Consider the following 12,166-nt stretch of genomic DNA (forward strand, 5'->3'; position numbering starts at 1 on the left):
CTCCAGACCCCAGGAAGCCAGCAGCCTCACCTGGCAGGAGGAAGGTGGTCCTGGTGGCAATGTTGATCTCTTGAAGATGCTCCAGGGTCTCAGTGTGGAAGAGGCGGATGGAGGAGCCAGAAGAGAAGGCCATCCAGACACCGCTGCCCGCTTTCACCATGTGCGTTACACTCACCGCCTCATCCTGGTGTGCCTCGAAGCTTTGCTGTGTACAGAGGGGATGGAGGTGTCAGGCTGAGGCTGCCATCCTGACCAGCCCCCACTCTCCAGGATCAAGTGTTCCCATATTCTTCAAGGGTGCAAGCTAAGCAAGCCTCTGCCTGAACCTGTCTGCCATAAGCCTTGGAAGCCCAGTATGCTGCACAGATTAGCAACCAACAGGAATCAGGTCTGCAGTGCGGACTGACTGTGGTGGCATAAACGCTCCTAATGTGACTACAGACAACCAAGGTGACAGCAAGGTGAGAAGGCAAAAATGCATGCTTGGCTCTCGAGTGGAGACCCAGCTCCAACACACACAAGGGCTCCGTTCAGGTTCTCGGCTTCCAGCAGGGAAAAGCGGAGCCACCCGCTAGCAGAAGCTGAAGCTATATGCATAGTTTTTTGCTTTGAGAAAGGGTCTTGCTATATAGCCCTTGCCAGACTGATACTCACTATGTAGCCCAGGCTGGCCCCCAGCTCATAATTCTCCCACCTCTGCCTCCTAAATACTAAGATCACAGGCCATGTCCAACTATGTGTATTATTTAAAGTAACCATGGCAACCTGCAGAACTACCCGGGGAAGGAAATAAGAGTGTGAACCAAATCCTCATCTCTCATAGAGTGGTGAAGGCAGGAAAAGTCAAGAAATAATGTTCAAAACCCAGAGACCAAGAGCGCAGGAGCAAATGAGGAAGGTGTGTGGATTAAAGACAGAGCACGGGAGGCAGGATGGGGGACGAGCATGAACTGCTCCATGCCAGCTGATTTTCTTCTTATCGGCATGGGTCTTTTTGATCTTAAGCAAACAATACAACCCTCCGGATACAGGGCTGGGCAAGTGGCTTCGTCAGTAAGGTGTGTGCCTTGCAAGCAGGAGAATCCAAGTTTGATCTCCAGAACCAATGCTTTCTGTTTTTTGTTTTCTTTGTTTTTCCTCCCAAGCAATTGTAGTACTGTACATGACAATCCCGTCACTACAGAGGTGGAGGCCTGAAACTCACTGGCTACTTAGCAAGTTAAAAACCAACGAAAGGCCCTGTCTCAAAAGAAAAAAGTGGATATATGGATATACCTGAGGATGACATCCTAGGCTGTCCTCTGGCCTCCACACAAACACATCCGTACACGGTGCACGCATATAAATGTGCATGCGCACACACATGTGCGCACACACACATATATACACAAGTGAATCTATATGCATGCATGCACACTCATATACACAAGTGTATGCAATATGCACACACACACACACACACACACACACACACACACACACACACACACACAGCAGAAGTCCCTGACCCTCAGATAGGCAGGGTGCATGGTCTCCACAGGGTGGGGCATCCCTAGGGTGAAGACAAGAACCTGCCTCCTCCCTCAGACTGGGGGCTCTATCTAAGCACTCCTGAGGGGCTGTGTCTCTCTTCTCAGCTGCAGCCTCCACCTCATGAGCAGAGGGCTTGGAGACTCTGACCTCTGAGGGAAACTAAGCCAACATGGAGCCAGGGCTGGGCCTCAGCAGGGACACAACAGCCCTATCACTCAGGGCCTGCAGCCTGCCTCTGCGAGTCCAGCCCAGCCCTTAGCTTAAGCTGTTTCTTCTGAGAAATCTATGATGGCTCCTTGTTTGCTAGAACCAGCCTGAGGGGAATCCAGGAGAGTTCAAGCGGGATCCTCCTCTGAAGTCTGGCAGCAGAAAGTCAGGGGAGACACAGAAGCCAAACCTGACAGATACCCCTCAGCCAGTGGTCAGTGTTCGGCACACAGACGGACTGATTCAGCACCTGCAGCACAGGGAAGGCCCAGCAAGCTTTGTCTGCGGTCTTTTCCAAAAACAGCAAACACATCTTTGCGTGCAAATGCACACGCACGCAGCAGCAGGAGGCATGTGTGAGGCCGCTCAGAGGAAAGCATTGATGACCCCAGAAGAAGCCAAACGCACTGAAGAATGTGAGGCCTGGGCCTGCAGACGCCGCTCCTGAGTCTGCAGCCACCACCACTGGGCCCTGCCTCCAGTCCGATTGAAGGAGTCTGCAATGCAAACCCAGCCTTGTTCCTCCAGAGGTAGGACTAGTCAATGCTGGGCCTAGTGGACCATGCATGCCCATGCCAACTCACAGGGACAGGACATGAGGGAGACGGGGGACCACTTGGGGCCCCGGGCCATCTAGGCTTCCCCAGGTACTTTTGCTCATATCAGGAGACTGATTCCTGGACTCCAAGCTGGTCTCGGAGTCCTGGCTGAGCCTCCTGGGCCCATAGAGAGATAGCGGAGAGGGACAGAGAACATGCCAGCATCACGGTTCTTAGGGGGAGCCAAGCCCAGCACCCCAGGGTGAGGGAAGGCAGCCATGGGGCCCAGACCTCAGTGCCCACTGGGCTCAGTGCCAACGAGCCACGTAACTGCTGAGTTGGTAAACCAGGCTTTCCTGGAAACCAGCCCTGACCACAGGAAAGAATCCAGACAGGGAGCCTGGCACACAACCCTCTGGCCGTAGGGGGTGGTCCTGCTTACGGATGAAGAGATCTGTCAGCAGACACCAAGCTTTCCCTGGCGGGTGTGGTGGTAGTGGGAGGGGACCATTAGTCCAAGAAGATGACATGTGATCGAAAGAGACCACAGAGGCAGGGGCTTGAGGCTTCTCCCAAGTTCCGCCCCTGAAAAGAGACTGGAGGTGACAGCACCCGCGGGCAGCATCGAGCACACTGCCCCATCCTGACCTCGACCCCTGCTCCCTCTAGAGCCACCAGCTAGGGCACCAGGGGGACAGTGGGTTGGGGCAGGGGAAGCAGAGGTACAGCCCAGAGCCTCTCACAACTATGACAACAAGGAGTTAGTGAAAGACTGAAGGGAATGTGTCCACAGCATCCAGGACCCAGATCAAAGAGGCCCCCGGCCAATCCAAACAAGGCCGAGTACGCACTAGTAATGAGGGGCCTGGATTCTAGGGTGCTGGGTTCTCTAAAGAGTCTGAGAGCTGGGTGTGGAGACTCGTGCCTGTAATCCTGGTACACAGTAAGCTGAGGCCGGAGGGATGGCCAGGAGTTCAAGACCAGTGTGGGCTACACAGCAAAACACCAGAGACACAGCTCAGGGGTTAAGAGCATGTACTGCTCTTGTAGAGGATGTGAGTTCAATTCCCAGCACCCACATCAGACAGCTCACAACCAGCTGTAACTCCAGCACCAAGAGATCTGACACCCTCTTCCAGCCTCCGAGGACACCTGCACTCTCATGTGCACATACCCACACACAGACACACAGAGACAGATACACACACACACACACACACACACACACATACACACAACTAAAAATAAAATAAATCTTTAAAAAAACAAAGTAGGGGGTAGATGATTAAATAAAGAGAGCTGGCCTCTGTGAGTAACTTAGTGTGTCCATCACTTTGTAAATGGGCACAGAAAGAATCTGCCTCACAGGTGCTGAGGACTCAGTGGAGAAGGCATGTGGCACACCCAAAGGGCCCCTGCATGCTGCTGTGTGGGGCCAGGACGACACAAGGTCTGCCCCTCCCCACGGTGCCTGTCTCCACAGCCTCTGGCCACCCAGCCATGGCCACCCACACTGCGGGTTCCAGGTGAGTGATCTCCTCAGAGGACGGCTGACACAGCCAGTCCTGGAATATTTATGTGCCTCCCGGTGACACTTGTGCACCATTGCCATAAATTCCCAGGGTGATGCGCTCAGCACTCCAAGTCATTAGAGCCCAAGATGACGTGAGGGGCCTGGAGGACAGCATCGAGACCGAAGCTACCAGGGAACGGGAGAGTCTGTTTCTACTTCGTGGGCACCAACAGGGCACTAGGCCTCTACAGAGTCAGGCAGGGCACTGGACACCAGGACTTTCCTGACACAGAAAAGACGGTGAACAAATCCAGACAGGGGCCTGACGGGCCGAGTGGGGCAGGAGCGGACGCCATTCTGCAGCCCACTCCCAGACGCTCAGAGGAACCTCAGCCCTAGCATTCAGCCGAAGACGGGCTTAAAGCAATTCTTGCCACCCATCCCTGCCCAATTACCACGGACCAGCTGGTCCTGAGAAGTCTGGTCATGGGCTTGAGGATGAACTGCTCCCCAAAACTGGCCCACACCCCACCAACACTGCCTCCCTCCAATCCTTGGGTACACCCATAGCGTGGGGACCACGCTTCTACCATCATTCCAGGCAAAACACAGGAACTTCAAGGAATGATGGGGTGTCGTGGCTCAGCTGGCCAGTGGACAGACGGGGAATTGAGACTCAGGCCTGCCCCGCTGAGTGTGCAGAGGGGGGCCTTGTACAAGCTATCGTCAAAAATGTCCCTTTCCTGTCCTAATGTGCTGCGTTCTCATCAACGCTCCACAGCCAGAGCCACAGAATGAAAGACTAGAGTGACATTTGCAGCCTTGTATTGCCGGGAAAGCGGAGAGACCAAGCCCCTAACCTGGGTAGCTAATTCGCTCCGGTCCACGCATCCAGCTGTGACAGCTGTGACATTTGACTCTGGAACCTCAGGACATTCCCAGCCTGGGACAAACCAGCGTGGCTGGTCGCTCAGATGAGACACAGTTCCCACACTCTGGCTGGTGTGATGCTCTACCTTGCCCGACCTGGTTGAGGTCAAGGGCTCAACCAGAAAAAAAAACAAAAAACAAAAAACCCTGCCCTGATCAGGAAGGCCTGAGATACCGTCATCTCCACCTCTCCCCAGAAAGCCACCTCATGCTTGACAGAGTGGAAGGGACATCACCCACTGTGGGGAACAGGCAGAGTTACTTAGAAATAAAATAATAATTAAAAAAAGAGGGCACGAAGTTGGTGGAGGATTGGGTCCGGGAGGAGTCAGGGGGGTCCGGGAGGAGTCAGGGGGGTCCGGGAGGAGTCAGGGGGAAGAGCGGGGGGCGGGGGGTGAATATGATCAAAATACATTGTATACACATATGAAATTCTCAAACAATAAAAATATGCTGTTAATAAAATTTAATAAATTCTGGGCTGGGGAGACAACGCAACGGTTTGAGAGTGCACACTGTTCTCACAGAGGACCCAGGTTCACTTCTGGTACCCTCATTGCGAGCTCACATCCGTCTGTAACTCCAGCTCCAGGGGATCAGGTGCCAGTGGCTATCGGCACACACATAGTACATAAAGAGTGCAGGCAAAGCACTCATCATACACATGAGTTCATTTTTGAATTCAAAATATTTTTGGAAAAAAAAAAATCAGCCCTACATCAGGGCTAGGGACCTGGCTCAGCGGCCGAGCACTTGCTTAGCATGAACTGGAACCCTGGGTTCCAATCTCAGAACAGAAAAAGTAAAGTAAAATCCCACACTAAGTCTTGCTTGTCGCTAAGCACTCAAGAAGCTGCTGAAGGTGACCCTTTGTAGTCACCCCAATGACAGCCTAAACCACGGCATTCGGAAGGCGTCGTTGCAAAGATTCATGTCACCGTCACAGCTGTACTGGTGTTTCCCTCCACCACTGTAGCTCAACCATGGGTGCACGTGGTTCTTCTGGCAAAGTGGACTGTGAAAAGCATCTCCAGGCCGGGACACCGCTGTCCCCTCCTCCACTTAATGACTTTTGTTTTCTGCCATTACGAAAGCCAGCCTAGCATTTCCTCTCCAACACGGACACCTGAGGAGAGGGCTGGGGCAGCGGCCACCCAGGGCCACCATGCACCTTTCTGATCCGTCTTGTCCTCAACCCCTTCCCAGCCTTGCCCTGTACAAACCAGTACCGGGGCTAAGCTGAGAGAGCTGGAGGCCGCCTCCGCCCAGCACTGCAGAGGCCACAGGCTGGGCAGCTTGCTCTCTGATGCTCCACGCACCAGGGCTGGCCGCACCCCAGTCTACTCACCCTGCAGATCCCCTGGCAAACACCAGACAAAGGGGAGATCTTGCAGCCTCAGTCAGAGGAGGACCTGGAGGCCAGCAGGACATGGCCGGTACAGGAAATGGTGGGCTAGGCAAGGCTGTGTGCCTCCCCTGCTTTGGGCCCTCCTGTCCTGAGGCAGGCTTTGCTGCCTGCTCCTTACTGCCCGAGGGAGGCAAAAGCCAGGGTCTGAATGCTGCATTCAGTCGGTCCAGCCACTCCTTGCCTCAGTCATTTCAACTTCAAAGTGGTAATGACAAGGACTGCCCAGGGCTGTTCTGTCACAGGGTCCTGCCTGCCTAGGGCTCTGACCAGCCTCAGGCACCCTCACTGTAACTCAGCATGGAGACCAGGGTTTTAACCCTCTCATGGGAGGAGCAGGTCCATGAGTTACAGAGCCTCTGCTGGACCCAGTGCCTACTTTGGGACATGAGGGCAAGTGTGGATGAGACTTCTCTCTTCTTCGCTCTTCTCATTCATGGCCCCTTTCACTCCATCTCCTCTCTCTGTCTGGCTCTGACCCTCCCATGGCTCCAGGTTACCCTGAGCCACTCATTCATGGCATCCGTATAGCCATGGGACCAGGGTGGAGCTGAGGAAGCCACATGAAGACTAAAATGTTTCTGAAGACCCAGGGAGAGGAAGCCTCCCAGTATGGCTGCTGAGACCAGACCAGTGGCCAGCTGGGGGCCAGCAGGGTATAGAATAGACACCATGGGTGAGGGGCCACCCTCTGCAGAAACTGACAGCTGGCTTGTAAGTTGGCCCTGTGCATGTGTGCCCAGACGCCTGCCACCCACCTGAGGACCTGGGAGGAAGCTGGACACTGTCCCTCTTCACGGTGACCTACCATTCCATGGAGGACAGCCCTGGTGTGCACATCCACAAGACCCTGTGGGATACAAGGCATGGAGATGGCAGGCTAGGGCTCTGGAGGGAGAGCCATACTGCACCCTGGGCTGGGAGCCCCAGCACCCTGAGTAAGTCTCAAAACTACAGAGGACCCCTCTTCAATTTTCCCTTCAGCCAGCTCTAGGGGCTGAATAAGCACGGAGCAGCTTGAAGTCCCAGTGAGTTCTACAACCATCCCGATGCTTACAGGGGGGAAACCGAGGCACTCAACAACAGAAACGGTAAAGCCAGACAGCTTAGCTCCGAGCCACAATGTCCACTTCTTATAAAAACTATAAAAGTCCTTTTATCAACCCAAACCTTCCCAATGGGAGATCAAATACTGGATGGAGAGAGAGTTGACTCTTCCTGGTGAGAAGACAGGACCCAAAGCCTGGTCACTCCCTCACACCTGACCACGCCTTCATGCCTGGTCACGCCCCCATGCCTGGCCACGCCCCGCCGCTGGCCACGCCCTCACGGCTGACTTTTTGGCTCTACCATTGCTCCGTGGGAAGGGAACATCAGGATCCCAAAAAACACCCCCGGCCCCCTCCCCACAAGCAGTTCTTCTGCAGATCTAACCTAATACTTGCTGCTACTTTCCTACCCTCCTTTTGAACTCCTAGGAAGTTCCCACTATCTTCAGCAAATCAGTCTCTCACGGTTTTTGCTCACTAGCTCCTTGTTTATAAGAACACGAGAACAATAAAACACGCGTTAAAAAAACATTAAGACAGAACCGGACAGAGCTGACTCCACGGACCTGGCTCCAGACCCCACGTGCTCCAGTGACCCAAACATCAGGCACTCTACTGGGGGGGGGGTCCCCAGGTGCTACAAGGACTTGGGGTTCACTTTGCTCCCGGGCCAATTTGCATAGCATTACCCCAGAAGCCGCGTGCCTGGATTTCGTTTTTTCAAATTCCCACCCGTTTTGTGTCATAAATAAGATGAGAGACAGAAAACTAATACAGCCCAGTGATGTTTTATTCATGCTGTGTCGAGAACTGTGACGGATTTACAACAGCTAATGCATGCAAACGAAGTTTGGGTACTAACATGAAAATTAAGGGTGGGGGAGGCATGGGTGCATGGGGTGCACAGGGAGGCTATGGGAGGCTGTGGGGTGTCCTAGCCCAGAGAAGTCTCTTCCCTGTTGGGCTGAGTGGCAAATGGGGTTCATACTGGTCAGCGGGGCAGGTGGTGCACGAGCAGGGCGGGACTGCCCACTGACAGTGGACACTTGGCTTCCTTCCAGAAGGGCCTTGGTGCTCTCAAGCTGGGTACTTAGGTCCTGGGTCAGCTGGTGTGCTTGCCCCCTGCTGGCCTGAACCTCTCCTGCACATCTTGGCAAGGGGACAGCCCTGGCCTGTGTGGCTTCATTCTGCTTGATCTCATACTCAGTCCCAAAGTATCCATAGACAGCTACAGTGTGGGCTACAGTGGTGAGTCCCAAGACAGAACTCCATGGGTGTGGGGGAGTCCAAGTGACCTACACGGGCTGTTCCAGAGGTCAGGGAGCGGGGTTATAATGGGAGAGGGGCATCAGTGAACCCTCATGACAGCCCCGTGGGTGCAAGACCCCAGGGCCAGGCTTCTGCAAGGTACCCAGGGGCTGGGGGTGTAGCTCAGTGGTAGGGCACTTGCTAAGCATGCATGGGGCCCCGGGTCCATGCCTAGCAAGATAAAAACAATATACCAGAGACAGTGGCTGAGCTCCGGGCCTCTGGGCTGTGGAAACCCCTCAAGGCTGGTGTTGAGGCATGTCCAGATGGGGTCCTAGGCCCTCCAGTAGCATAGCTGTGGGTTCATGTCCCCCATTGCCTGGCACATCTGGATCAAGGGTGCACTGTCCATCTTGCCCTATGCCAGCAGCCACCATATGGGTAGGGTTTATCCCTGCTGGCCAGGGACACCCTGACCAGCCCCTCACTCCACTTCCACCTGACTCCTAGTATGGCCTCCCTGTCCCTATCTCCTCCGTCTCACACTTCCTCCTAGGACAGTTGGGCTGGTCCCTGGTATCTAAGCCTCTCCCAGCCCAGACTGTACAGAAAAGGTGGCCGCTGCCATGTGGCACAGACCTGCAAGCTGGACCTGCCCTGTAGGAAGCCCGTCATGAAGTCACGAGCCCCTGAGCCTGCTGTACCTACGATCACAGGTCCTATGTCCTAGCGGCCCCAGGGACAGCCATCAGGGAGATGCTTTCAGAAAGTGACTACTGTTTATGTGGCCACACAGCCAGGTGACGTGTTAAGCCGTGAGTGGCATGGAAGCGACTCGGCTGAAGCTGCAGGGCAGAGTGGCTTCCTGGGGAGGTGATGGTAAAGAGCTGAATGGCAGACATGGAGCCGTGGGGGATGGGAATGTGTTCCTAGGACAGTGGGCAGCAGAGGGCAAAGGCTGGCTGTGGGAAGGAGCCAGCCTGTTCCAAGGCCAACAAAGGGTAGGAGGGTGGGTGGGCATGTGGATTTGGAGAAAAAATAAAAGCATGGGGCCAGCTAGATAGCTCAAAAAATATAGTACCGGTCCTGCATGCCTGGTGACCTGAGCTCAAACTCTGAGACCCACGTGAAGGGAGGAGACTTCACTATACAAAATTATCCTCTGACCTTCACAGGCACACTGTGGTACATGTGCCCCTCCCCCAGTGATAATAATAAAACTTAAAGAGGAGGAGGAGGAAGGAGAAGAAGACAGGAAGAAGGAGGAGGAGGAGGTGGTTAGAGAGATGGCCCAGCAGTTGGTTAAAAACACTTTCTACCTTCCAAAGGACCCGAGTTCGATTCCCGGCACTCATAGCTGCCTTAAATCCAGCTCCAGGGCATCTTCTGGCCTCCGTGGGCACCCATACCCATGATACACACCCACACAGAGACACACATACATACATATAATTGAAAAATCTTTAAAATACAACAAGAGAAAGGGGCTTGCTCCTGACTGGCACCCATCCGCACACCACGCTGGTTCATCTCTCAGCAACATTACACAGATATAACCTCTCCAGGACATCCACAGCCCAGCCCTGTCTCCATCACCCCTCCCTGTCCCATGAACAGGAGGCAGAGACCCCAAGACTCATGTGGGAACAGCCTTGCCTAATACCCCACCACCCCATCACAGCAGAGCACACCCTCAGGCCTACTATCCCCAATCAGTTGTGTGGTTTTTTTTTTTTTAATTAAGATGCAACCATCACCCCACAGCCAGCTCCCCCTCCGGCGATCGCTCCGAATGAACTCCAGACAACTGGATTAGACTTTGAAGGTGGCGATGCAGATAATGAACAGGAGGATGCGGTGTTGACACAAGCCCTGGTGAGCCACATTATTATTTAACAGGCCTCGCTTCTGCCTCTGCTGGGATCAAGGAGCCGAACAAGCAATCGGCGGTAATCGGAAAACCCAGAGGCAGTGGTGGCCCAGGACCATCGGGGGCCGGGGCCAAACGAGGTCAGGGCAGAGGTAGGGACCCTGCCAAGTGGACTGAGGGAACAGTGGCCCCAGATCCACCCCACTGCCCTGCCACCTGGTGCCATGCTTGCCTCCAGCTCCCCGGACATGGGCCTGACTCCTGCTGCTTTCCTCCCGACTGAGACCCTGTTCCCCTCTTCCATTACATGTCACATGTCACACATTACCTCCCCAGCCGAGCCCAGCCCTCACCCCCAACTCCCAGCTCCTGTGTCCCCTCTGGCTAGGGCTGGCACTGCTCCTGCCTCCATGGGTTCCAGCTACACCAGTACTTCACCACGCCTGGTAATACCACAGCCCTGGCCTCTCTCCACAGTGGACTTGGAACTCCTGAAGAGCAGAGGCCCGCCCGGTCCTGCTCGTCCTGGTCCCCTAAGTGCCTGAGGACTTGGAGAGCGGTGGTATACACTGCACCCAACACCTGCCCACTGGGACTGTCCGCTAAGTGGCGCCTGCTGTCTCCACCAATGAACCAGACACAGGGTGACCAAGGCACAATCCTTGACCTGGAAGATGCAGTAGTGGAAGATGCAGGCTCATAATGGGGTCCCCCAGAGGAGACAGAACCTCGTTTTTGTTGAGACAGGCAGCCTGGGAATTAAGACCCATAAGGCTTGTGCTCAAACCCTGACTCTGCCTCTTTCTAGCTGTGTGACCTCAGGTGGATTACTTAACCTCTCTGTGCCTGATTCCTTGTCTTTTAAGTGGGAACAGCACCCCCAGCAGAGGGTGGCTCAAAGATTAAATGAGTTTCTATATGTAAAATACATAAGTCCAAGTCAGGTCCAACAAAATCCACTGTCCCTTCCTGGGCATGGAGACACCTAGATTAACCCTGCTGTCTTCACCATGTACCCCAGCCATGAGAATTGCACAGCCAGGTCTTCTAGCTTGGGACACTCGCTAGCTGACGCTAAGTTTCCAGAATGTTCCCTCCCCGGGGTCCTCCTCAACCTCGGGGGAAGTCGCATGAGGCAGGTGTTTCAGAGGGCTCTCTTGGAACCCAGGGCCGTGCTGGGGCATCGAAGACCCTGCAGGTGTCGAACCCAGGCTCAGCACAACCACAGACAGACATGTGTGGACATTCTGGAGGCTCCCCCAGGACTGGCTAGTCCCGCCAGGGACCCAGAGGCAAGCCTGGCGCCGGCTAGCCCAGGACCGAGCCGATGGTCATTAGCAGCATCCAGATGGAGCCAGCTCTAGAACACAATGCCAGAGCAGGCAGCTCCCTCCTTTCCGGCAGGAGGCCGGCTCTATTAAATATACATGGTGTGATCTTGTAACCGAGCTACTACTGTGGCGTATGTATGGGGGAAGATGGAGGCAAGCTGCCACCCACCTGCATAGAAACTTCCCAGCTGCCCAGAAATGCCCACCCTCTGGCTTTCCAGCACCTCCTGCTGGGACTCCCTGGCCAGTGGCCCTGGACTCCCTGCCAGGTGTACCGAGGAGGTGAAAGGCCATACTGATCCCGCCGTAAGGGCAGCTGGTCCAGCACTGATCTTAAATTGGCACAGCCTCACAGGAGCCAGGAGGTCCCTGGGGCCCTGGGACAGTCGGCCAGAGCCAGACAGCACTGTGGCCGTAGAGGGGCAGAATCTAGTGAAAGCAGCCCCCACAGGCTCTACAAACCTCCTCTGTGCCCAGCTCACACTCCTGGGAGGGGAGGGAGGAAGGCCTGCGCTGCTGACGGAGGCCGGCAAGGCCCACA

General features: G+C 54.8%; 1 protein-coding gene across 11 annotated transcripts in view; it reads right to left on the bottom strand.

Annotated features, from left to right (window-relative positions):
• Positions 1-12,166, bottom strand: part of Arhgef10l (Rho guanine nucleotide exchange factor 10 like) — a 153,013-nt gene that overhangs the window by 7,096 nt on the left and 133,751 nt on the right. For all 11 annotated transcript variants that reach the window (XM_076565558.1, XM_076565557.1, XM_076565559.1 and 8 more), the window contains one exon: positions 31-205. In XM_076565558.1, the coding sequence (XP_076421673.1) occupies positions 31-205 (175 nt within the window). The remainder of the gene's footprint in view (positions 1-30; positions 206-12,166) is intronic.

Source organism: Peromyscus maniculatus, chromosome 2, assembly GCF_049852395.1.
Source record: "Peromyscus maniculatus bairdii isolate BWxNUB_F1_BW_parent chromosome 2, HU_Pman_BW_mat_3.1, whole genome shotgun sequence".
In the NCBI taxonomy this organism is placed as follows: Eukaryota; Metazoa; Chordata; class Mammalia; order Rodentia; family Cricetidae; genus Peromyscus; species Peromyscus maniculatus.